Source organism: Camellia sinensis, chromosome 13 (genome assembly GCF_055761805.1).
Source record: "Camellia sinensis isolate YWXY chromosome 13, ASM5576180v1, whole genome shotgun sequence".
Lineage (NCBI taxonomy): Eukaryota > Viridiplantae > Streptophyta > Magnoliopsida > Ericales > Theaceae > Camellia > Camellia sinensis.
The window spans coordinates 45395156-45421749 of record NC_138973.1 but is presented as its reverse complement, the minus strand read 5'-3'; the positions used below and the strand labels follow the sequence as shown (position 1 = coordinate 45421749).

Sequence of the window (26594 nt, the reverse complement as noted above, 5' to 3'; positions counted from 1 at the left end):
GCCATAGCTCATCTTGTTTAGGGTGATGGAGGCTCTGTTCCGGCGGGGAGTGCTGTTGTAATAAATGCTGTGATGGGTCGCATTAATGGTGATGTGTTGTGATAATAACTCTGCAGATCTTTGTCTGCTGATGTGGCCCGTGTCCCACCTGCCGTGTGCCTAAATGCCGTTGGCCCTTCATGTCTAGGTGGCCTCCAGCTGTTCTGGGCCTTGTCAACCGGGTTGTGCCATTGGCCCCAAGCGATGGGTTCGGGGTGGTTTGCCGTGGGCCGTATGCCTTGTGGGCCTATCCATGTCAGATATTTAAATAACAGTGTCCAAACAAATAAATAAAATTTTAAATTATTATTGAGATGCTCAAAGTAATAGAGTATGCAATCTATTTTTTTAGGATGTAAATAGAAACTCTCTCGTAACCTAGAGTCGTTAAAAGGGCTCTCCAATTTTATTACTATTTTCCGGAGAACATAACTGTTCTTATCACTAGAAGAAGAAGGAAAGAATAAAAAATAATAATAACAAAAAAAAAAAAAGAAGCATTGATTGCCTCTTCAAACTTTTCTACAACTGATGCAAAGATTGTTGAAATCAGAACATCAAAAAAATTCCTTTCTATACTAAATCATTTTGAGAGTAGATTTCAATAATTCCCAAAAAAAAAAAAAAAAAAAATCAAAAGTCTTTTTTAGTTTTTATTTAATTTCAAAAAGTTCAAAGAAACAATAGTCCTTTTTTGATAATTTACTGAAATGTAAAAATTTTAAAGATATGGATGATTTAGATTTATTTTCCGAATTAAGAAAAAGAAAATACATTAATTAACTTATTAAATTATATGAAAATATTATATTCTTCTTTCTAATACATGCATTGATTACAAAATATTGTTAACATTTGTATTAGTTACTTTTGCAAAAAGATTTTTTCAAAATTAAAATTAATAAAATCGCATCTAATATTGACTGTGTCACTTAAATAATTAAGTAGATTAGCTAATTTATAAATTGAATAAGACACGTTAAAATTTTAATTAGTAATTTTTACAAAGAGTAAGAAAAATTAATTTTAAATGCAAATAAAATATGAAAAATCATAATTGATATTTTAAATAACAAAATGCCTCACTTTAAAAATTTTGCCTTAGGCCTCCAAAAGGGTTGGGCCTCCCTTAGATAGAATTAAAATTATCAAAATACACATATAATTTAATTAAAATTAATATATGTAATTATTCAAGTAATCCTTAGGATTTTTTTGTGTAATTAACCATTTTTAAAAAATTAAAATCACTAAAAATAAAAAAATGTTTAATTATAAAATAAACTCCAAAGTTTCACGTATTTCTCACTTTAAAGCTCAATATTTTTCATTTTAAACCCCATCCATTACCTTACACAGACGGGGATGGACGGAGGGGGCAAATTAAAACATGGATAGAATTCCAAAATTTAATTTATTGAAATTGAAATACCGAGGTTTAAAATGAAAAATGTGTGAAATCTTAATTATTTTTTTTTGTAATTAACCTACTAAATAATTAAAATTATTCTTTTATATATGTACATCGTATTATCAAATATTTAAAAATAATAATAATGTGCATTATATGAGTCAATTGGTAGTGTCTTACTATAAGTAAAAACGTGGGAAAATCGGGGGGCCAAATATAATTATTTAGGTGGTCATAAATTTTGTGACTTAAATGGCTCAAAACACTCAAAACGACGCAAAACGACGCAAAACGACGTCGTTTTGACAGTTTCGAACCATTTAAACCACAAAATTTGTAGCCACCAAATATTTTCCTTAAATTATACGAAATTCATAAAAACTTGTACATATACAAGGTTCTCTCGATCTTACCAGATGCATCTAGAATTTACTAGCTTGAAAACGTGCTTAAAAATGAATGGTGCAAGTTATTTCCCTCAGGTGGTACGCGAAGCACCATATTATATGATCCTCTTGTTTTGCAAAGACACGCTTCATTGCACGTGTCACCTGCCGGGACTGTACTATTTTGCTTTACTCTATCTGTAACATTAAATAAGAATGTCTCTATCCTCCTTCTCGGTCGTACGTTTCCTCTAAACATCCACCGTCCGATGGATTAACTTGACAACTCATCTCGAGATGGGTTCATCCACAGCTAAAACAAGCACATAATTGTAGGGCCTACAAGGACTCTTTATTTCAAATCACACTGAATTGGCGCTCCGTGGCAAAAAAATCTGCCTTGATTAAAAAAAATACTTTCTATTGACAGGATTGTCAGAAGCAATGTGCAACTTTCTAATGCTTCAAAATGCTTCATCGCAGGAGCAATTTAGAAAACTAGTTAAAAGAATAAAAAGATAAAAAATTTAAAAAGTCAAAAGTAATTTTTAAAGAATAAAGCTTCGGACTTCAGTGGAAATGTTAGGGGTCCTTTTTCATTGGTTCAAAAAACAGTTTTTTTTTTCTTTTTTGATTTTCAACCAATTCCGGGCCGACACGTGACACTGAGAGGTCGCTGAGAGCCTGTAGCATTGCTGATTTTTAAATAACCAATTTCTTAAATCATTAATGTAATCTGGAAAAAGCCATTCACATTGTGTGATTTTGATTACTAATTTTTTATTTTTCGTATTTTTAGTAAATTTTTTAATATTTTAAATAATTTTTTTTACTTTTCAAATATATTTAAAAAATAAAATATTCATGAAAAATATTTTAAAATTTAATAAATACATAAAAATACGAAAATGTACTAAAATTTTATAGTTTTTTATATTTGATGAATTTTTTTTTAAAAAATTCATAAATATTATATTTTTTTAAGTTTATTTAGGTGCATTTAAAAAAAAAAATTCTTCAAATATTAAATTTTTTGACTAAAAAAATACGAAAAATAAAAAAACTCAATTTTTTGAAACCAAACAAGGTGATTACTGCTAGTAGTGATAACTAAAAAAAATTTAAAATTAATTTGATTCACATATTAATTTTTATGTGTACAAAACATTATTAATAATAAATTTAAGTGGAATTAATTTGATTGTATCTTTAGATTTTTAGAGAAATGCTTGGAATTCAAATTTGTAAAGAAGAGTCAAATAATCTAATTTGATCTGCTCACATCCAATAACTGAAAAAATCATCATTTATAGTAGTAATGCTACAGATTTAAGAAATCTATCTTTTTTTCAGGATATAAAATATCCTAATTGTAACCTACAATCAAGTAATAGTATACTACAAATTTTATACTGAAATTTTGCATGTCTCATTATAAATCTTTCACTTTAAAATAAAATAACTATAAATATGACTTTTATTTATACGAATGATATTATTACATTATTTGTATAGTGTTCTTGGGATGAATTATGTTTGAGATTATAGATTACAGATTAGGACACAATTAACTGCAATTTACATCATTCTCTCAAAACTCATTTGAGTAAAGTGCCCACAATTCCTCTAAGTGACTTTTTACCCCCTCCCCCCCCCTTTTTTTTTTTATCATTATTATTTTTATCCCCCTCTGCCTTTCTTTATATTTCGGCCTCTACCTTAGCCTTTACTATTTCTTATTGCCTGATAATTTTTTATTATCTCTCGACGCCATTCGAATTGTCACTATCTTTTCCTGAGAGTTTCACTTGAGTCACTGTTGCCCTAATTTCCAGATCTAGCCTAGATTTGTTGTTGATTGCCATCATACGCCATTTAAAGCGTTGATCTACGCTAAATGACCAAACTTTTTTTCACCAGCCGATTCCACCTCTGTCGTCCTGTTTTTCTCCCTCTCCACCTTTATCTTTTATCGTCGTCTGGTAAATTTTTTTCCCTGTATTTTCTATTTTATAATTTTTTTTGTATCTCACCACTATTCGAATTGTTGCCACCTTTTCTATAGTATTTTCTTAACTCACCGTCGCCATAGTTTATAGATCTGACCTAAATTTGTTATAGATCTTCATTGTATGCCATTTAACGCATCGATCTATGCTAGATGACCACATTTTTTTTTTTTGCTGCCCGGCTCTGCCTCCTCTTCTTGTTCTCCACCTTGACCTTCACTTTTTCTTCTAACCCAATACTTTTTTTGCACATTTTTTTGATTATTATTATTATTATTTGTGGTTAAATTTGTTTGTGTCTTGCCACCATTTGAACTATCACAATTTTTCTGCAGGCTTTCTTTGATTTATTGTCGTCATTGCTTTCAGATCTAGCTTAAATTTGTTGCAGATCGTCATCATACGCCATTTAACTTGTCGATCTATGCTAGGCAATCACAATCATCACATAAGGTTTGATTTGTTTTAATTGGTGTTTTTGTTTTCTTTTATTTTTGTGTATTTTATTTATTTTTATATATATTTTTTCAAAGGATTGGTTTTTCTTCCTTGGGTCCCTCTCTGTAGGGTTTATTTTCCCTCTAAATAATTTTATTATATTTCGATCTTATTAATCAATCGATTTATGGTTAGATGTAGAGATATAAGAAAAATCGAAAAAAAATGGCTAAATTGATTGAATCAAATCAAATCGATTATATTTGGTCTATTTTTTTAAATAAGAATCGGTTTGTACAGTTTTTAAATTTGATTTTTTTTTTTCAATTTTCAATTCGGTAATGTTTCAAGTACCTTATGCACCGAATTAAACTAAAACCGACTGCTTCAGCATGTATTGCATTTATAATATACTTATAATTTAATAATATAGTAATATTAATAAGTATAATAAATTACTAACCTTATCATCTTTATAACCTAAGTTTGTAAACTCTTATTATATATTTAACTCTAACTCATTATTCTTAAAATCTTATTATTTTTAATATTTTTTTTTGTTAATTTAGGAATTGAAAAGTATTTACTAAATAGATGGATTGGATATATTTGAGATGGTGAATAAATAACTAATTTACCGCTTTATATAGATTAGTGATTATGTTTATAAATGATTCAAGTTTGAAAGATTCTAAACTAATTAAACCGCGCCGAACCAAATCATTTCAATCCATTTGGTTTGGTGCAGTTTGATAGGAGAAGCGGTCTGTATCGATATTCAAAATAATAAAACCGACATATTGGTTTGGTGATATTTTATACCTAAATACCGATCGTACCGAACCGTACATCTTTAATTGGATGTACAATATATTGACGGCTTTAGTCATTTCTCATTAAAAATAAATCAATTTACATTATAATTCAAATAGTTTATTTTGTAGGACTTTTTGAAAAGATCAATCATACAAAAAATCAAATTGATGGAGCATCAGGAGTGATCGGATTATATTTGTCTAAAAATAATTAACGAACAAGCATAATTTAAAAAAATAGTTAATTATTATTTTTCAATAAAATGTGATTCGATTGATTAGTTTCTGATATCCGATCAACTTAATTTTTAGTGTGTATGATATACTTGAAGAATTTAATAATTTAAATTATCAAAATATGTCCGAAATGGATTCATAGAAAACTGAATTGGATGATATCACATCTGCACAGTATCCAATCCCATATTTAAATATATATTTTTAAGATTGAGTCATTTTTTATATTAATAACCGCTATGGTTTCATTATATTTAAAATATTAAGAAATAGACCCGTCACACACGTACAGAGAGAGTCAAGAGAGAGAAAGTAAACAAACAAACAAAGCTCGTACGCATTACAAATTTTTTCAAGGAACTCATTAAAATAAAAAAAAATTAAAAGTCCTATCTTGGTATAAAAGCTCTCTGTACATGTCTCTCGCTCAGATTGTATAGTAGAACTGTTGAGTGCTCTGTTCTTTCACTTCTCTCTTCTGTGTCGTTCTTCTGAAGAAACCAAATTTCTCAAAATTGGTCTTTTTTTTTTGGGTAATGAATTGATGACAATACGTCACTCTGAAAGCGCAATATACTGAGGAGGTTATCGTATTGGCTTACTTGTTTCTCTCGCTTTCTCTTTCTTCTGTTTTTGTATTTTTCTGGGTTTCAATAGTGTTTTGTCCTATAATTGTGGGCATTAATTGGTTAATTTGATTATGGGTTGATCAATGTTTCTGAATCTAAGTCGTGATTTGCATGGATCAATTGTCCCCGTTTCTTTATTCATGAGGATTGATTGAATTGTGGGTTCAATTGTATTGTTGCTTAGGTTTTCTGGGTTTTTTAGATTAAGCTCTGGTTTAGTTCATTACATTGTATTCTGATGAATTCATTTCAGTAAATATTATCTCTCTCTCTCTCTCTCTCTCTCTCTAAATTTTTGTATTCATGTTATTTAAAATATGCAATTATTGTGTGGTTTAGTAATTTTGCTACCATTACTACAAAGTTCATATTTTAAGGTTGGGGTGATCTCAGGTTATAAAAGGGATATCTAATCTTAAGTGGGTATATTTATAAATTGTATTGATTGTGTATATTAATAAATTGTATTGATTGTGTATATTAATGTGTGTATTTTTATTTTGTGTCTTTGTATGGTAATTGATATATATGGATTTTTGTCCCATGGCTTGGTATTTTTGTCTCTATTGAGGTCTTTTATGTGCATATTTATTTTGTGCTTTAAATTATTTTATTTTTATATGGTGTAATCTATATTTTATGGGGTAAGTGATCTTTGGGGGTAATTGATGTCAATAATGACCTTATTTCTCGTTGTACACCAATCTGTATGTATGTGTAAATATATTAGCAAAGTTGTTATCAATTGCAATGCCATCTTATCTATATATGGGACATGTAATCTTGGGAAAGGCACTTAATACTGATTTTGATTTTGGTCTGCTTTTCAGATTACACCAGTATTAAAAGGCAGTGTTGCATTCTGAGGTCCAGTAATTTATTGGAGTGTGCCACTCAGATGGATATGGTGAGGCCTTGTTTTTTATAATCTGTTTGTGGTTCTTCTGCATCTTAGCATTTTATGTTATGTTTGATCTGTTCAAGATTCCTATCTTGATGTTGTTATTGCTGTGATTTCCACGTGCGATGTTGGTGCATTCCTACTTTGCTTCATCTAGTTTGTGCATTAAATACTGGTGTGCCACTCAGATGGACATGGTGAGGCCTTGATTTTTATAATCTGTTTGTGGTTCTTCTGCATCTTAGCATTTTATGTTGTGTTTGATCTGTTCAAGATTCCAATCATGATGTTATTATTGTTGTGATTTCCACGTGTGATGTTGGTGCATTCCTACTTTGCTTCACCTAGTTTGTTGCATTATATACTGGTGAATTCATCTACTTTATATATATGACATAAAATAAATATATAAAATTATATATTCTATGTGTGTCCCCATGTGTCGTGTCTTGTAATTTTTGGAAATTGCCATGTCCATGTTGTATCTATGTCGTGCTACGTGTCCTTGTTTGTGCTTCTTAGTGAGCTCATGCCATTCAAAGGCTGCTAACTCAAAAATTAAAATGTTCTCTTCAAATAATAATCTTTTCAAGGATTTGAAGAGATTTGCAAATGGTAAAGAGCATGATTCAAGTCCAAAGAAGTACAAAGCCAAATTAGATAACCCTTCAGTTAGTTCACCAATGGCTGGTTCCTGTATTTCTGCATCAAGAAATGACAAAATAATTGCATCTCATGGTGACAAAATAATTATAAGCTTGAACAAAATAACTTGGAATACGATTATAAAAGAAAAATAATGTCAATTTATAAAAATTAGTGTTATATTGCATCTATTTATTGTCTTAGAATGATATATTATATATATGACATATAATAAATATATAAAATTATATATTCTATGTGTGTCCCCCACGTGTCGTGTCCTGTATTTTTTGAAAATTGCCATGCCCGTGTCATATCTATGTCGTGTCACGTGTCCTTTCCGTGCTTTTTGGTGAGCTCAAGCCATTCAGAGCCTACTGACTCAAAAATTAAAATGTTTTGTTGAAATAATAATCTTGGCAAGGATTTGAAGAGATTTGCAAATCGTAAAGAGCATGATTTAAGTCCAAAGAAATACAAAGCCAAATTAGATAACCCTCCAATTAGTTCATCAATGGCTGGTTCTTGTACTTCTGCATCAAGAAATGACAAAATAATTGCATCTCCTGGTGACATAGTAATTATAAGTTTGAACTAAATAACTTAGAATGCGAAAAGAAAAATAATGTCAATTTATAGAAATTAGTGTTATATTGCATTTATTTATTATCTTAGAATGATATATTTATATATATGACATATAATAAATATATAAAATTATATATTCTATGTATGTCCTTCACGTGTCGTATTCGGTATTTTTTGAAAATTTTTGCGTCTGTGTTGTGTCTATGTCGTGTCATCCTTGTCTGTGCTTCTTAGTGAGCTCAAGCCATTCAAAGGCTGCTGACTCAAAAATTAAAATGTTCTCTTCAAATAATAATCTTTTCAAGGATTTGAAGAGATTTGCAAATGGTAAAGAGCATGATTCAAGTCCAAAGAAATACAAAGCCAAATTAGATAACCCTTAAGTTAGTTCACTAATGGCTGGTTCCTGTATTTCTGCATCAAGAAATGACAAAATAATTGCATCTCATGGTGACAAAATAATTATAAGGCTGAACAAAATAACTTGGAATACGATTAGAAAAGAAAAATAATGTCAATTTATAGCAATTAGTGTTATATTGCATTTATTTATTATCTTAGAATGATATATTTATATATACGACGTATAATAAATATATATAATTATATATTCTATGTGTGTCCCCCACGTGTCGTATCCTGCATTTTTTGAAAATTGCCATGCCCGTGTCATATCTATGTCGTGTCACATGTCCTTTCCATGCTTTTTGGTGAGCTCAAGCCATTCAAAGGTTGCTGACTCAAAAATTAAAATGTTTTGTTGAAATAATAATCTTGGCAAGGATTTGAAGAGATTTCCAAATGGTAAAGAGCATGATTTAAGTCCAAAGAAATACAAAGCCAAATTAGATAACCCTCTAATTAGTTCATCAATGGCTGGTTCTTGTATTTCTGCATCAAGAAAAACAAAATAATTGCATCTCATGGTGACATAGTAATTATAAGTTTGAACTAAATAACTTTGAATACGAAAAGAAAAATAATGTCAATTTATAGAAATTAGTGTTATATTGCATTTATTTATTGTCTTAGAATGATATATTTATATATATGACAAATAATAAATATATAAAATTATATATTCTATGTATGTCCTTCACGTGTCATGTCCAGTATTTTTTGAAGATTTCCGCGTCTGTGTTGTATCTATGTCGTGTCGTCCTTGTCTGTGCTTCTTAGTGAGCTCAAGCCATTCAAAGGCTGCTGACTCAAAAATTAAAATGTTCTCTTCAAATAATAATCTTTTCAAGGATTTGAAGAGATTTGCAAATGGTAAAGAGCATGATTCAAGTCCAAAGAAATACAAAGCCAAATTAGATAACCCTTAAGTTAGTTCACCAATGGCTGGTTCCTGTATTTCTGCATCAAGAAATGACAAAATAATTGCATCTCATGATGACAAAATAATTATAAGCTTGAACAAAATAACTTGGAATACGATTATAAAACAAAAATAATGTCAATTTATAGAACTTAGTGTTATATTGCATTTATTTATTGTCTTAGAATGATATATTTATATATATGACATATTATAATATATAAAATTTTATATTCTATGTGTGTCCCTCACGCGTCGTGTCCTGATTTTTTATTGTCTTAGAATGATATATTTATATATATGACATATTATAAATATATAAAATTTTATATTCTATGTGTGTCCCCCACGTGTCGTGTCCTGATTTTTTGAAAATTGCCATGCCCGTGTCATATCTATGTCGTGTCACGTGTCCTTTCCGTGCTTTTTGGTGAGCTCAAGCCATTCAAAGGCTGTTGACTCAAAAATTAAAATGTTTTGTTGAAATAATAATCTTGGCAAGGGTTTGAAGAGATTTGCAAATGGTAAAGAGCATGATTTAAGTCCAAAGAAATACAAAGCCAAATTAGATAACCCTCCAATTAGTTCATCAATGACTGGTTCTTGTATTTCTGCATCAAGAAATGACAAAATAATTGCATCTCATGGTGACGTAGTAATTATAAGTTTGAACTAAATAACTTAGAATACGAAAAGAAAAATAATGTCAATTTATAGAAATTAATGTTATATTGCATTTATTTATTTTCTTAGAATGATATATTTGTATATATGACAAATAATAAATATATAAAATTATATATTCTATGTATGTCCTTCACGTGTCGTGTCCTGTATTTTTTGAAAATTTTCGCGTCTGCATCGTATCTATGTCGTGTCGTCCTTGTCTGTGCTTCTTAGTGAGCTCAAGCCATTCAAAGGTTGCTGACTCAAAAATTAAAATGTTCTCTTCAAATAATAATCTTTTCAAGGATTTGAAGAGATTTGCAAATGGTAAAGAGCATGATTCAAGTCCAAAGAAATACGAAACCAAATTAGATAACCCTTCAATTAGTTCACCAATGGCTGGTTCCTGTATTTTTGCATCAAGAAATGACAAAAAAATTGCAACTCATGATGACAAAATAATTATAAGCTTGAACAAAATAACTTGGAATACGATTATAAAAGAAAAATAATATCAATTTATAGAAATTAGTGTTATATTGCATTTATTTATTGTCTTAGAATGATATATTTATATATATGACATATAATAAATATATAAAATTATATATTCTATGTATGTCTTTCAGGTGTCGTGTCTTGTATTTTTTGAAAATTTCTGTGTTTGTGTCGTGTCACGTCTCCTTGTTTGTCCTTCTTAGTGAGCTCAAGGCATTTAAAAGCTACTGACTCAAAAATTAAAATGTTCTCTTCTAATAATAATCTTTTGAAGGATTTGAAGAGATTTGCAAATGGTAAAGAGCATGATTCAAGTCCAAAGAAATACAAAGCCAAATTAGATAACCCTTAAGTTAGTTCACCAATGGCTGGTTCTTGTATTTCTGCATCAAGAAATGACAAAATAATTGCATCTCATGGTGACAAAATAATTATAAGCTTGAACAAAATAACTTCGAATACGATTTGAAAAGAAAAATAATGTCAATTTATAGAAATTAGTGTTATATTGCATTTATTTGTTATCTTAGAATGATATATTTATATATATGACATATAATAAATATATAAATTATATATTCTATGTGTGTTCCCCACGTGTCGTATCTTGCAATTTTTGAAAATTGCCATGCCCGTGTCATATCTATGTCGTGTCACGTGTCCTTTCACGTGCTTTTTGGTGAGCCCAAGCCATTCAAAGGCTGCTGACTCAAAAATTAAAATGTTTTGTTGAAATAATAATCTTTGCAAGGATTTGAAGAGATTTGCAAATGGTAAAGAGCATGATTTAAGTCCAAAGAAATACAAAGCCAAATTAGATAACCCTCCAATTAGTTCATCAATGGCTGGTTCTTGTATTTCTGCATCAAGAAATGACAAAATAATTGCATCTCATGGTGACATAGTAATTATAAGTTTGAACTAAATAACTTTGAATACGAAAAGAAAAATAATGTCAATTTATAGAAATTAGTGTTATATTGCATTTATTTATTATCTTAGAATGATATATTTATATATATGACAAATAATAAATATATAAAATTATATATTCTATGTATGTCCTTCATGTGCCGTGTCCCGTATTTTTTGAAAATTTCCGCGTCTGCGTCGTATCTTTGTCGTGTCGTCCTTGTCTGTGCTTCTTAGTGAGCTAAAGCCATTCAAAGGTTGCTGACTCAAAAATTAAAATGTTCTCTTCAAATAATAATCTTTTCAAGGATTTGAAGAGATTTGCAAATGGTAAAGAGCATGATTCAAGTCCAAAGAAATACGAAACCAAATTAGATAACCCTTAAGTTAGTTCACCAATGGCTGGTTCCTGTATTTTTGCATCAAGAAATGACAAAAAAATTGCATCTCATGATGACAAAATAATTATAAGCTTGAACAAAATAACTTGGAATACGATTATAAAAGAAAAATAACATCAATTTATAGAAATTAGTGTTATATTGCATTTATTTATTGTCTTAGAATGATATATTTATATATATGACATATAATAAATATATAAAATTATATATTCTATGTATATCTTTCAGGTGTCGTGTCCTGTATTTTTTGAAAATTTCCGTGTCTGTGTCGTGTCACGTCTCCTTGTCTGTCCTTCTTAGTGAGCTCAAGGCATTCAAAGGCTGCTGACTCAAAAATTAAAATGTTCTCTTCAAATAATAATCTTTTGAAGGATTTGAAGAGATTTGCAAATGGTAAAGAGCATGATTCAAGTCCAAAGAAATACAAAACCAAATTAGATAACCCTTAAGTTAGTTCACCAATGGCTGGTTCCTGTATTTTTGCATCAAGAAATGACAAAATAATTGCATCCCATCGTGACAAAATAATTATAGCTTGAACAAAATAACTTGGAATACGATTAGAAAAGAAAGATAATGTCAATTTATAGAAATTAGTGTTATATTGCATTTATTTATCATCTTAGAATGATATATTTATATATATGACATATAATAAATATATAAAATTAAAATTAAGGGGCCATTGGTTCAATGGTTAAGACTTGGCCTAATAACCTTAAGGTTATGGTTTCAAGTCTTGGGGCCACCACTTTGTGCATTATGCTAAAGGTTAGGTGTGTACTCAATCTTTCCCCTCCCAAACACACATTAATGTGTACTAATTGGGCGTTGCTTTTTTTTTTTTTTTTTATATATTCTATGTGTGTCCCGCATGTGTCGTGTCCTGCATTTTTTTAAAATTGCCATGCCCGTGTCATATCTATGTCGTGTCACGTGTCCTTTCCTTGCTTTTTTGGTGAGCTCAAGCCATTCAAAGACTGCTGACTCAAAAATTAAAATGTTTTTTTGAAATAATAATCTTTGCAAGGATTTGAAGAGATTTGCAAATGGTAAAGAGCATGATTTAAGTCCAAAGAAATACAAAGCCAAATTAGATAACCCTCCAATTAGTTCATCAATGGCTGGTTCTCGTATTTCTGCATCAAGAAATGACAAAATAATTGCATCTCATGGTGACGTAGTAATTATAAGTTTGAACTAAATAACTTAGAATACGAAAAGAAAAATAATGTCAATTTATAGAAATTAATGTTATATTGCATTTATTTATTTTCTTAGAATGATATATTTATATATATGACAAATAATAAATATATAAAATTATATATTCTATGTATGTCCTTCACGTGTCGTGTCCCGTATTTTTTGAAAATTTCCGCGTCAGCGTCGTATCTATGTCATGTCGTCCTTGTCTATACTTCTTAGTGAGCTCAAGCCATTCAAAGGTTGCTGACTCAAAAATTAAAATGTTCTCTTTAAATAATAATCTTTTCAAGGATTTGAAGAGATTTGCAAATGGTAAAGAGCATGATTTAAGTCCAAAGAAATACGAAACCAAATTAGATAACCCATCAGTTAGTTCACCAATGGCTGGTTCCTATATTTCTGCAACAAGAAATGGTAAAATAATTGCATTTCATGGTGACAAAATAATTATAAGCTTGAACAAAATAATTTGGAATATGATTATAAAAGAAAAATAATGTCAATTTATAGAAATTAGTATTGCATTTATTTATTGACTTAGATTGATATATTTATATATATGAAATATAATAAATATATAAAATTATATATTCTATGTGTGTCCCCCATGTGTCGTGTCCTGTATTTTTTGAAAATTGTTATGCCCGTGTCATATCTATGTTGTGTCACGTGTCCTTTCCGTGCTTTTTGGTGAGCTCAAGCCATTCAAAGACTGCTGATTCAAAAATTAAAATGTTTTGTTGAAATAATAATCTTGGCAAGGATTTGAAGAGGTTTTCAAATGGTAAAGAGCATGATTTAAGTCCAAAGAAATACAAAGCCAAATTAGATAACCCTCCAATTAGTTCATAAATGGCTGGTTCTTGTATTTCTGCATCAAGAAATGACAAAATAATTGCATCTCATGGTGACATAGTTATTATAAGTTTGAACTAAATAACTTAAAATACGAAAAGAAAAATAATGTCAGTTTATAGAAATTAATGTTATATTGCATTTATTTATTGTCTTAGAATGATATATTTATATATATGACAAATAATAAATATATAAAATTATATATTCTATGTATGTCCTTCAGGTGTTGTTTCTTGTATTTTTTGAAAATTTCCGTGTCTGTGTCGTGTCATGTCTCCTTGTCTGTGCTTCTTAGCGAGCTCGAGCCATTCAAAGGTTGCTGACTCAAAAATTAAAATGTTCTCTTCAAATAATAATATTGGCAAGGATTTGAAGAGATTTGCAAATGGTAAAGAGCATGATTTTAGTCCAAAGAAGTACAAAGCCAAATTAGATAACCCTCAAATTAGTTCACCAATGGGTGGTTCTTGTATTTCTACATCAAGAAATGACAAAATAATTGCATCTCATGGTGACAAAATAATTATAAGTGTGAACTAAATAACTTCGAATACGGTAATAAAAGAAAAATAATTTCAATTTATAGAAATTTGTGTTATATTTCATTTATTTATTGTCTTAGAATGATATATTTATATATATGACATATAATAAATATATAGCATTATATATTCTATGTGTGTCCTCCATATGTTGTGTCATGTATTTTTTAAAAATTGCCATGTTTGTGTCATATCCATGTCATGTCACGTGTCCTTTCCGTACTTCTTGGTGAGCTCTAGCCATTCAAAGGCTGTTGACTCAAAAATTAAAATGTTCTGTTGAAATAATAATGTTGGCAAGGATTTGAAGAGATTTGCTAATGGTAAAGAGCATGATTTAAGTCCAAAGAAGTACAAAGCCAAATTACATAACCCTCCAATTTGTTCACCAATGGCTGGTTCTTGTATTTCTACATCAAGAAATGACAAAATAATTGCATCTCATGGTGAGAAAATAATTATAAGTTTGAACTAAATAACTTAAAATACGATGATAGAAGAAAAATAATGTAAATTTATCGAAATTAGTGTTATATTTTATTTATTTATTGTCTTAGAAGGATATGTTTATATATATGACATATAATAGATATATAAAATTATATATTCTATGTGTGTCCCCACGTGTCGTATCCTGTATTTTTTGAAAATGTCGTTGTCCGTGTCTGTGCATCTTAGTGAGCTCAAGCCATTCAAAGGCTGTTGACTCAAAAGTTAAAATGTTCTCTTCAAATAATAATCTTGGCAAGGATTTGAAGAGATTTGCAAATGGTAAAGAGCACGATTTAAGTCCAAAGAAGTGCAAAGCCAAATTGGATAACCCTCTAGTTAGTTCACCAATGGCTGGTTCATGTATTTCTGCATCAAGAAATGACAAAATAATCGCATGGTGAAACCTTTGTTACATGGACTCTTTGCTGAAGTACTATGCCGACGCGACCTGACACTTGTGTAGGTATATGATACAGATCCGATCCTTCTGTTTTGAGATGGATACTTCTTAGTGTTTTTTTTTTAAATTATTTATTTATTTTTTTTAAGGAAAAAATAAATTTTGGAGTAAAATCATTACCAATATATTAAAAATATTGTAAAATCATTGTATTCTATATTTTATATTGTCAATATATTAAAATTATAGTAACATCATTGTATATAATATGATTTATCATGAATAAATTTTATTTTTGCATATATAATATTAATTTTTCCAATTAGACAACGTATCCTCGTATCCATATCTAATTTTTGGATCCTTTTTTTTCGTATTCGCATATCCTAAAATTTAGAGTTTCATGTGTCCAACACTTAGATATGCACTAGCAATCGACAGCCGTACTCGAATCCATGTAACATAGATCTCTGTATAGTACATTAATATTAATTGTACTCTTCAATTGTTGTTGTTGTCACAATATCATACTTTTATAATTTTTGCAAGCTTACCATTATAAAATATACTGATCGCACATGCTAGTAAATATGTACGCATGATGCACGCCGGCCTGCTCCACCTCTCTCTCCATTTTCTCATCCGCTTCTACCTTCAGCTTTTGGTTTTATATGGTGGAATCTATATTTTATGGGGTACATGATATTTTGAGTGGTGTAATCCATATTTTATGGCGCAAGTAATCTTTGGGGGTAATTGATGTCAATAATGACCTTATTTCTAGTTCACACCAATGTTGATTTATATTATATCTGTATGTAGGTGTATGTATTTTAGCCAAGTTGTTATTAATTGCTATGTAAAATATCAATTTAACTTTTGATCTAGCCTCCATTTTCTCATCCGCCTCTACATTCACTTTTTCGTGTCGCCCAGTCTAGTAACCGCCCACTACCCCTCTCGCTGTGATTTTCGGTTAGTCAAGAGCGTTTTGTAGTAACATTTTGGTGTGTCTTAAATACATTCATTTTTTTGCCTTCAGCTAACTCCACCTCTCTATGCTTTAGCATTTATCGTTACCATCTTTGTATAGTATATTTATATTAATCATATTCTTCAATTTTTTATCATTGTCACAGTATCACACTTATGTAATTTTGCAAGCTTACAATTATAGAATATGATTATTGCACATACTGGTAAATATGTAGCACAAAATGCATGCATGGTGTGTGCAAGCTTGCAATGCACGCATGATGCACGTGGCATAAAATGGACACTAATTTGTGGCAAGGATAAAAGGGAAAACAAAGAGAGAAAGATATCACCGTAGAATATATTTTTGTTAAATGTAAGGTTTAACTAGGGGAATGCGACCTAAGCTGTATGTCTTTATGTAGTCAGTATCAGATTGTAGTAGACCCGACTTTTGAATGCTCTGTTGTTTCACTTGTCTCCTCTTTGTCTTTCTTATGAAGGAAGCAAATTGGTCAAATTTTGGTTTTTAATGAATAGATGACAATATGTCACTCTGAAAATGCTACATACTAAGGAGGTTATCAAATTGGCTTACTTGCCTCTCTGTGTGTGTGTTTTTATCTGTTTAAATAGTGTGTGTACTGTTGAGAATTTGATATAAATAATAAACTTGCCCCTTTCTCTAATAGCTTAAGCTTTTAGATAATTAGGCTAGTAATCTTTGGGGGTAATTGATTTAAATCTGTATGCATGTGTATACACTCTAGCAAAGTTTTGTTATTACTGGTGAATTCATTTAAACACTATGGTAGTCATCTATCTTTTGTACTTGTGTATATTGTGTAATTACCTATGTTTTAGCATCTTTTGTAATATAGCTTTTTAATATTAATCGCATTCTTCAATTTTTGTCATTGTCGCAGTATAAACTTGTGTAATTTTGCAAGCTTACCATTATAAAATATACTGATCACGTACTAGTAAATATGCACGCATGATGCACGCGGCATAAAATGAATACTACATTGTTTCTCTGATTTTGAAGGGAGAAGTCCTCATTTCTTTCTCTGTTTTTTCCTCTTGTATGTTATATGTTATTGTTTCCTTTAGACTCTATCTACATTTATGAATCTTCTTCAGTCAGATCTATTTTTTGGTGATTTTTATCTTCTCTATGTCGTTGGTTATCCAGGAGTGAAAAATGTATCTAAAAAGCATTTCACTAGTGGGAAATCTTGTGCAAGATCTGAATTCTGCCACCTGATTCTCATCTATTGTATATTTTAATCCATCATTAGCTCCAATGGGACGGAAGTCGGGCAACTTATCAGACGAAATCTCTCAGGAAAAGGCAGCTTGTCCAGGTTTTTCTAAAGATGATGTTTCACCATCTCCTTTGGAGATCAGGGCATGCAGTGATAGACGTCATACAAGTAGTGAAACCAGTAATCCCCTCAGTGTTAGTTCAAGTCATGATTCATCGATTGAAAATGAAGAAAGTAAAGCTATTCCGAGGGTTTCTGATGCTTCTGAAGGCATATCAATGCTTCTAAAGGCAGCTGTTAGTCACGCTGCTGCAGAAGATGAGGGCTTTCTTGAACCAAAATTTTTTTGTGGTAATAAAACCATCTCAAATCAGCTTGAGATGAAGAAGGTTTCAGAATGCAATGGTGATGACACCTCATGCATCAGTGGACCTGAAAGCCCAAACATGAGTGGTGATCATAGGTGTGACATAGACAGAAAGAATGTATCATGTAGCTCAGCTTCAGTAAGTAGTTTTCTTCCTCGAGGACTTGAGAAGGCAGTTGATGTGCAAATAGCTTCTTCTGTCCAAGACAGTAGCAATTATGAAGTGAAAGAGGGACACAATTGCTCTTGTAGGCCAACCAAGTTTGCTAGGGAACAGGGGACTGCACCTTTTTCTGGAAAATCAGAAAAAGGTGAAGTTTCTTCCTTAAGAGATGTTCATAATACCGGTGCTAAGTCACTAAAGGTGTGGATTTTTTTATTTTTTCCCGTCAACTGGAAATTTACTTATGTAATGAAATGACTAATGATTACAAGGGCAACTCCTGTGTTTTTTTTTTCCTTCCAGGGAGATCTTTCTGAGTGCTCCAAGGAACAAGAAAAATCATCCTTTGTGAGAGTGGCAACTGTTAGTCTGGATGGTCACAAACATGATGCACTTGATATTGTTGAATCTGTTAAACCCAAAACTGAAGTGAACGAGGAGGGGGATCCATCAACTGTGGCGAAAAAGCATTTGGACCAGAATGAAGATTTGGTGTTGCCTGAGGTACCTGATGTACAAGGACCTCCAGAGCAATCTCAGACTGTCATGGGTAGTGGAGAATCGGATCTTCTGATAGATGTACGTACCACTACTTTACTGATTTTTTTTGCAAGATACATAATTGTGGCACTCTAAGAAGCATGGACACTTCTAAGAAGGTGGCGTATCCATGTCACGTCTGTGTCAATTCAGTGTCATGTCCGTGTTGGGCACCAGTACTCGTCAAAATGTGTCTTATTTTTTTAAAGGTTTCTTAAACCCGGACACTATTTGGACACTTGGATGACACACATGCCCATCGATTGGACAGATGAAACTAATTATAAGTTTGAACCAAATAACTTAAGATACAATAATAAAACAAAAACAATGTAAATTTATAAAACTAAGTGTTATATTGCACTTTTTATTATCTTTGAATGATATGTTCTTATATATAACATATAATAAATATATAAAATTATATATTTCGTGCGTGTCCTCCACATATCGTGTCTTTCATTTTTGAAAATTGGCGTGTCGACATGTCCTTGTCGTATCCATGTCGTATCGTGTGTCCGTGTCCATGCTTCTTAGGTGGCACTGTTTCATTGCATTGACTGACATTCTTAGGATGAAATTGCGAAGTCACTGAAGAGAAAAAATGGGGATACCCTGTTTTTTTTGGGCTGAGAATTAGCTAATAAAATAATTTTAACTATGAAGAACCACTTTCAGTGTCTTGGAAAGGACCTAACTTGCTTGACTTGCCGAGTAAGCAATGATTGATCATTTAGCAAACCACATAGGTAATACGGGAGTGAAAAGAAAGGGAAACCAGATCAAAAGTGAATAGCTAAATTTTACATCTTAATATAAGGGCGTTTAGTAAGTTTGCATGCTGAAGCTATTTGTTATTCGAGTCAGTACACAGTTAATTGTGATTTTGTTGTTTCTTATGTTTGTTTAGTGAGCTATTCTTGGTGTTTGGGAGGCTTTATCCACTTTCTTTGATCTAGTTGAGAATTTTTTGCCCCCATGGGGGGAGGGAGAGATTGTTTTCCTATCCATTAATCCTTTAAATAATTGTAAGTTTTGTGGTAATTACATCCTCTATGGTTAACGATATAATTTAGGCCTATTTTTGGATTAATGATGTAATGTGGATTTTTTCTGTGGATTTAAGCATGTTGTATGACAAGATTAGAGTTTAGTGATATTTTTTGGTTAATGAAATAATATTGAACATCTATATGGATTCGATTGTGGTGCTCTAATGAGCCCTTGTAAAGGGTACATTGCTCATTCCTTTGTCTCTTCTATTTGATTCCTTTTATCTTTGTTTTCTTGTAAAAGAATCGTTGACAACAATTTTAATTACTAGAATCTAAACTGTAGTCTTGAAAGCCACTGTTGTGCAAACCTTAGCTTTATATGCCTTATTGTAATTTCTTGATCCACCATTTGCTTTTGTGGTTCAGCCTGCAAACCTAAGGAATTTTTAGGGTGCCTTGCATCAGTGGATAGAACTGACAATCCATCAGCATCATGAGTTGGTTGGCTTTTTTGTGTATATATATCCACAACATACATATTTTCGTGATTTTTGGCTGTTGATATATCGTAAGTGAAAGGAGGGTGGAAATACTATAACCGCAAATAATACGTCTTATGGTAATAAGATTCTACTAATGCAAGGTCAATAAACAATGTATATATTACATTTTTCATGTTGGTGAAGGCATGCTATCTTCATTTCTTTCATTTTTTTCTTACGTCTATTAGCCTTTACTTGCTTTGTACTTATATTGCTTTGAGTAATACCTATTCTTTCGTATTGTGATTGACTCGCTAGAATAACATTGCTTAGTTGGTGCCCATGGTGAAACAGGTAAAAGTTTGTGATATCTGTGGTGATGCTGGTCGGGAGGATTTTCTTGCTACTTGTAGCAAGTGCAGTGATGGGGCAGAGCACACGTAAGCCATTTATGATTTGTCACTTAGACATTACTATTTTTACTGTAGTTCATTTGGTATCTTCTCTTATTCTTTTCTTTAAAATGTGAACATTCACATTTTGTTTTATTTTCAATCAATCAGTTACTGCATGCGTGTTAGGCTGGAAAAAGTTCCTGAAGGCAATTGGATGTGTGAAGATTGCTTGCTTCAGGAAGAAATTGAGAAACAGAATCAAAATAAATTGGAAAAAGTAGGTAGGACTCCGCAAGGTCCATCCTCAAATAAAAACCTCCAAAATGCTGGAAATCTAAATACCAATATTAGAACTTGTGTGGAATTGGACACTAAAGGCTCAGATGTTGAGAAAAGTAGACGAGACAAAGTTGGTTCAATTTCACGCATCTGTGCGAAGAGACCTGCGGGCAATTTAGAATTTGACTCTATTACAAAAAGAAGGGCTCTTGAAACGAGTGTTGGATCTCCAAGGATGTCCAACCCTTGCAAAAAAAGTCCACTTTCTCAGGGTTCTCTGCATAAGAATGTGGATAATGTGAAGGTAAAACCGACGTGTCACGTACCTACTTTCAGTGAGCGCTCACCCTCATCCATGATTTCTTTTTCTAATTCACCCAAGTCTCAAACGAATCGTCAGATTTCACGAGGTAATTTTCTAGCCTCTCTTCTACTCTGGGAAAGTTGTTTCATTTATGATATGAAGTAGATGCTATGTTCATCAGCATGATTGTTTACTTTGTGTTTGGTTTCTATGAGTTTGTATTTTGGTTTTTACAGGTTTACTCACCAAGTCAAATTCATTCAATATCCCAGACTTGAAACTGAAGGTCCAAGCACCAGGGGAAGATATTCTTGGAAAGCAGAAATTTTCCTTGGAAACTGCTGCCAGTGACAATAGAAAGCCTGACATTGTCAGAAGGATGAGTAAATCACTGTCATTTAACAATGTAAGCTCAAGCCATTCAAAGGTTGCTGACTCAAAAACTAAAATGTTCTCTTCAAATAATAATCTTGGCAAGGATTTGAAGAGATTTGCAAATGGTAAAGAGCATGACTTAAGTCCAAAGAAGTACAAAGCCAGATTAGATAACCCTCCAGTTAGTTCACAAATGGCTGGTTCTTGTATTTCTGCATCAAGAAATGACAAAGTAATTGCATCTCATCCTGAAACTATGTCACCACGCTCTGGAACCAAATGTTATCCGAAGCCTGTTCAGAGTCATGGGAATTCAAATATTCCATTGAAGCGTAAGTTCCATCTAGCTCATGAAGGCTCCAATTATCAAAATAATGGCCAAGGTGGGAGTTTCCTTTATTTTCTGAAAATCATTGATGTTATTGTTTTCTTCAGTCATTTTTTGCTTTTGGTATGCTTTAATATGTGCCTTTTCACTGATTGATCATCTTTTGGTGGATAGATGGGTCTGTTGTGGCAAAGAAACTGCAATCGTGTGTATCCAAAGTGGTTGGAGTTCCATCTTCTTTTGCAAAGTCTAACTCTTCTCGTGAATTGAAGCCAAATGTAGTTACTGGTAAAGATGGATTCAAGAGGAGTGCTTCACTGGCTGCTGGTAGACATTGCAATAGTTCTGATTTAACTGGGCCAAAAAGCCCAAAAGTTGAAAAGACATCTTATTTCAGTTCTGCTAGGGAGCACATTTTGGCAGGCAACAAAAGTGCACACTCACGTAAATGTGAAAATATTGATGAAGCTATAGAGTCTTGCCCAGTTACAAGTCCTCAGGCTTCTGTTCCTGAAACGAAGAATTCAAAGGAAGCAAACCGAAGTAATTATAAGGATTGTGGCCCAATATTTTGTGATCAAACCAATGCATCTAGCATTTTGGCCATTCCAAAGCTCGATTTTATTTGGAAGTATGATGTCTTCCCTTTCTCTCATATTTTATTTTGTCGATCGTTGAATTTGGTTTTTTTAGTGTAAGTAGTTGCTGTGCATTTTGAGAATTTCTCATCCACAAGGCTCTCTGACATATTATGCAGAGGTGGATTTGAAATACAGAGTAGCAGAAGACTCCCCAGTTTCTGTTATGGGATTCAAGCCCACTTGTCTACATGCGCTTCACCTAAAGTTCCTGAAGTAGTGAAGAAGTTTCCTTGCAAAGTCCTTTTGGAGGAAGTGTCTCGCTCAAGTGTGTGGCCTACCCAGTTCCTGGAAAATCATCCCAAAGAAGATAGCATTGGAGTTTATTTCTTTGCACAAGATGTAGCAAGGTTTGTTTGGGTGTGCTACTTTCATACATATACATTCAATGTACTATCTTTTATGCATAGGGACTTTTTGAAATGCTTTTCATGCAGTTACGAAGGTAACTACAGGAGCTTGATGGAATGCATGATTAATCACGATTTAGCTCTTAAAGGGGATGTTGATGGAATTGAGCTGCTAATATTCTCATCCAACTTGCTTCCTGAAAAATCCCAGCGTAATAATTGATCTGCATGCTATTTTTAGACTTCTCTATTTGATTGGGCCATGCACCTGCACAATCAAACACATAAGCTTACGAGGCCGCAGTGTCTTTGCTCAATTGTATGTTTCATTTTATGCAGGTTGGAATACGTTGTTTTTCTTATGGGGTGTATTTAGAGGAAGGAGAGTCAGCAATGAACAGACCATGCCTAGCTCTCAGGATAAACCATCTATCCATGGCTCAAGTAATGTTTGTTCAGGCCAAGATTTGTCCACTGGGATCAAAAACATGTGCTCTTCTGGGAAGCCAAGGGAGTGTTTATCTGCATCTAAGTTATTCTACAACACCCAAAAGTCATCTAGCTCGACTGATCCTCAGGAGTTGCAATCTGTTTTTTCTTGTGGAAGGGATGGGAATTATGAACATCAACAATCTTCAAGGGAGCAGAAATGTAGCCATTTACAAACAAAATTTGACCAGCGATCAAGTGCGGATGATGCCATCCCTAAAAGTATTCCAATGCAAAACCAGTTGTGCAGGGATATGCAACATACAGTTACCTCCCAGGTAAATTTTGTTTCAACTGTGCTTTTCTGTATGTGTGTCCAGCTTTATCTTGCATTCAATTGTGCACAGCTGCAGTCATAAACCTGAGTTGTATTCTAATGAGTTTTTTTTTTTTTAAAAAAAATAATAATAATAATTTGGCAGTAAGAATGTAGGCTTAAGAAAAGAAAAGGCTAACTGTTAAATTGAAGGAAAATAAGTGTAAGATATCTTTATCAATTAATTAATAATAACAAATAAATTGGCTTCCTAATTGTGATAAATCAGCATGCTTCCATTTAATTTTTCATTTAATTTTCACTGCAATTCATTATTCTGCAGTTGGCAGTAAAAGCACTGGCTGAGAATAAAAATTTATTAATTTTAGTGAGGTTATAAATTTAATAGAGCCAAAAGGAGAGGTAGCATAAGAGCAAATTTTATATTCGGAGACAAATAAATTGTACATGAAATAGTGGTAAATAACATTAACGAAGTTCAAAGATATGAAATAAGCATCATAAACAAGAGATTTTCAACCTGATCAAGGTATGTAAAATGGGCAATGATTAGGACAACTAGATCTCTTCTTATATGTTTGAAGGTGTCCATTGTGTCCATTGGATGCTTGAATTATAAATGCTACATATACAAAAAAACTCTCTTTTTCTTTATTTGTGTTTGAAAAATATTGGACACTTGGGGAGTCATGTTCAACGGTCTCACGCTATGCTCCTGTTAAATGTGAGCCAATTGGCCCAGAAGTGTAGACAAAGTTTCCAAAATTATTAAGTTTATTTTTATTTATGGTCCTTGTCGATGTGCCCAAGAAGTGCTGGAAGCGTGTGTGTGGATGTTCAAGGAGTGTTGATATCCAACACGGACAAGGACACTAGCACAACACAACTCTCCTACAAATTGTGTGTGTGGTGTCTCCATTTCCTAGTCTATGCTTGAGTTTGAATGAAAAAGCTCTAAAAAAGTGTTTGTGCCACTTTTAGTGTCCATTTTCCAGTCTATGCTTAGTGTGCCTGTGAGCTGTGGTAATGTACACGTGTTTCATCTTGCAGAAAGAATTCAGACTTCCCGAGAGAAAGCTGGAAGATTACCAACCCAGTCTCCAAGCAAGTAACTATAATATGGATTGTGTTAGTTGGAGCGGTGGCAAAGCTCGTAGCATGGAGGTTACTGACAACTCAAGGACCACATACGGGTCTCCATTTTCATCAGCAGAACCAGGTCCAGTGGATGGCATGTTGGGGCTGAACTCCTCAAGGTGGCAAGTGCTTACATCAGATTGCAAGGATAGTATGAAATCCGAGTTCCTAGATCTTGGTCTCTCATTAGGGTTTGGCAAGGAAAGTGAAAAACAGGCACTAGTGCCCGCCTTCAACGGGGTTGTGGATAATAATAACAACAGAGACATGAATCCAAATTCAATAGCAAGTGACCAAAATAACCACGGTGTTGATGATAAATTCTCACCGTCAGTTGAACTTGCTCTCACCTTGTCTTCCTATGATAAATGAGGATGCCCCAAAGCCTGACTTGGTGTCATAAAGCAACTTTTGCCCTTGGAATGGTATGAATACTAGGCTGTTCTTTTTAATAATAGGTTCCCTTTCAATGATAGGTTTCCAAAGACTTAGGTACAAAACAATGTATTGTAAATAGACCCCAACAACATGCACAAACATAGGTGTATACCCGGTTCACCAATAATGACTTAGATACTTTTTCTATAGGGAACAAACTTTTCATCTTTGTAATTACATGGAATCTTTTCTTTTCTTGTTTCTCTTGTCTTTCTATTGCTTATATATATATATATGTGTGTGTGTGTGTGTGTATATATGTATATACCTATTTCATCTTTTGTTGGTTTATACATCTTTCAATTTTGCACCATCATTTGTATAAAGCTGATGAAAAGCAACCTTGGAGGAATTGTTTCATAGTTGTCCCTTTTCTTGATGGATATGCAACTCTTTTTTCCAAGTGCTAGATAGCATGTTGGCTTCATTGATTGCTTGTAAGCTGTTAGTGATGATTTCTTTGGTTGTAGATTATTGTTGCATAATTTAAATGCTTCCTCTTTCTCCACCTGTGGATGCAACTTTTGTTGTCAAGTACTGCGATTGTATACATTTTGTGTCAAATTGTCCAGTTATGTTAGGAACAGAGAAGATTTTCGCATAATGGAAAGAGAAAAGTGTGAGACCTACCTAATGCCCCTCTTCTGTACATTTGGACTTCCTCCAAGTTGTATTCTAACTTTTAAATTTTATTTATCAGATCTCCTTGTCAAAACTTTGGATTCTTGAGCATGACCTCAATAGGCATAGCTTGTTTGTTTCATTTATCAGTTTTTGTGCCAATACATAGTGAGATTATGGTGTTATCAGTTAAAAGTAATTAAGCTGTTATCAGATAAGTAGATATAGAAAGTATTATTAACAAATCCCCATTGGTCTTCTTCTTGTATGGTTGCAAGTTTCTTGGTAACAGTTAAAGAGAGTGATATGATAATTTATAGTGACTTTTTGACTACAAATTTAAGTTCCCAAACAAGGCGTGTGGACAAAAATCTATACCACGTGCTTTGGATATTATGTGGGTGTAAAAAATTTATATAACGTGTGTTGACATAACTATCTTCTTTTGAGGTGGGAAATGGTATTTAATGATGAAAATGAATAGCCTAAGTTTCACATTTGCAAAATTGAGATTAGTATCTATCCGGTCACGATGTTGTTGATCGGAGTTCATTTCAATGTTAAAGTTAACAATTATGTCGTCTAGAACACTACCACAAATTGAGAAATGTTGTGGATTGGAATTCACCTCAATGTTAAAATTAACGACTATGTTGTTTGGAACACTAACACCAATTGAGAAAGTTATGAATCCAGAATGAACAAACATAAGTATTCTTTACTTAGGATTCTTTTCCTAATTAGATTGGACTTTATCTATTCAAGTTATTTAA

General features: G+C 32.2%; 1 protein-coding gene across 5 annotated transcripts; it reads left to right on the top strand.

Annotated features, from left to right (window-relative positions):
* The first annotated feature begins 5625 nt into the window (after positions 1–5625).
* LOC114269292 (uncharacterized) lies at positions 5626–25401 on the top strand. Of its 5 annotated transcripts, none has more exons than XM_082902145.1 (12): positions 5626–5782; positions 6795–6871; positions 17571–18374; positions 18477–18752; positions 20545–20630; positions 20754–21274; positions 21405–21926; positions 22046–22502; positions 22629–22859; positions 22947–23071; positions 23199–23626; positions 24676–25401. In XM_082902145.1, exons 3-12 carry the CDS (start codon positions 17682–17684, stop codon positions 25132–25134), a joined length of 3798 nt encoding a protein of 1265 aa, XP_082758271.1. In that variant the 5' UTR covers positions 5626–5782; positions 6795–6871; positions 17571–17681; the 3' UTR covers positions 25135–25401. The 5 variants fall into 5 exon arrangements, with proteins under 5 accessions (XP_082758271.1, XP_028066379.2, XP_082758272.1 ...); XM_028210578.2 differs by having other exon boundaries at positions 5691–5868; XM_082902146.1 differs by having other exon boundaries at positions 5695–5782; positions 17677–18374.
* The last annotated feature ends 1193 nt before the right edge of the window (positions 25402–26594 follow it).

What these genes read in the sequence shown, in the direction of transcription:
- LOC114269292 (XM_082902145.1), top strand. Translation starts at nt 17,682, where the DNA reads ATGGGACGGAAGTCGGGCAACTTATCAGACGAAATCTCTCAGGAAAAG. An exon ending in CCGGTGCTAAGTCACTAAAG is followed by an intron (nt 18,375 to 18,476) that starts GTGTGGATTTTT and finishes TTTTCCTTCCAG; the next exon opens with GGAGATCTTTCTGAGTGCTC. An exon ending in AAGCTCGATTTTATTTGGAA is followed by an intron (nt 22,503 to 22,628) that starts GTATGATGTCTT and finishes CATATTATGCAG; the next exon opens with AGGTGGATTTGAAATACAGA.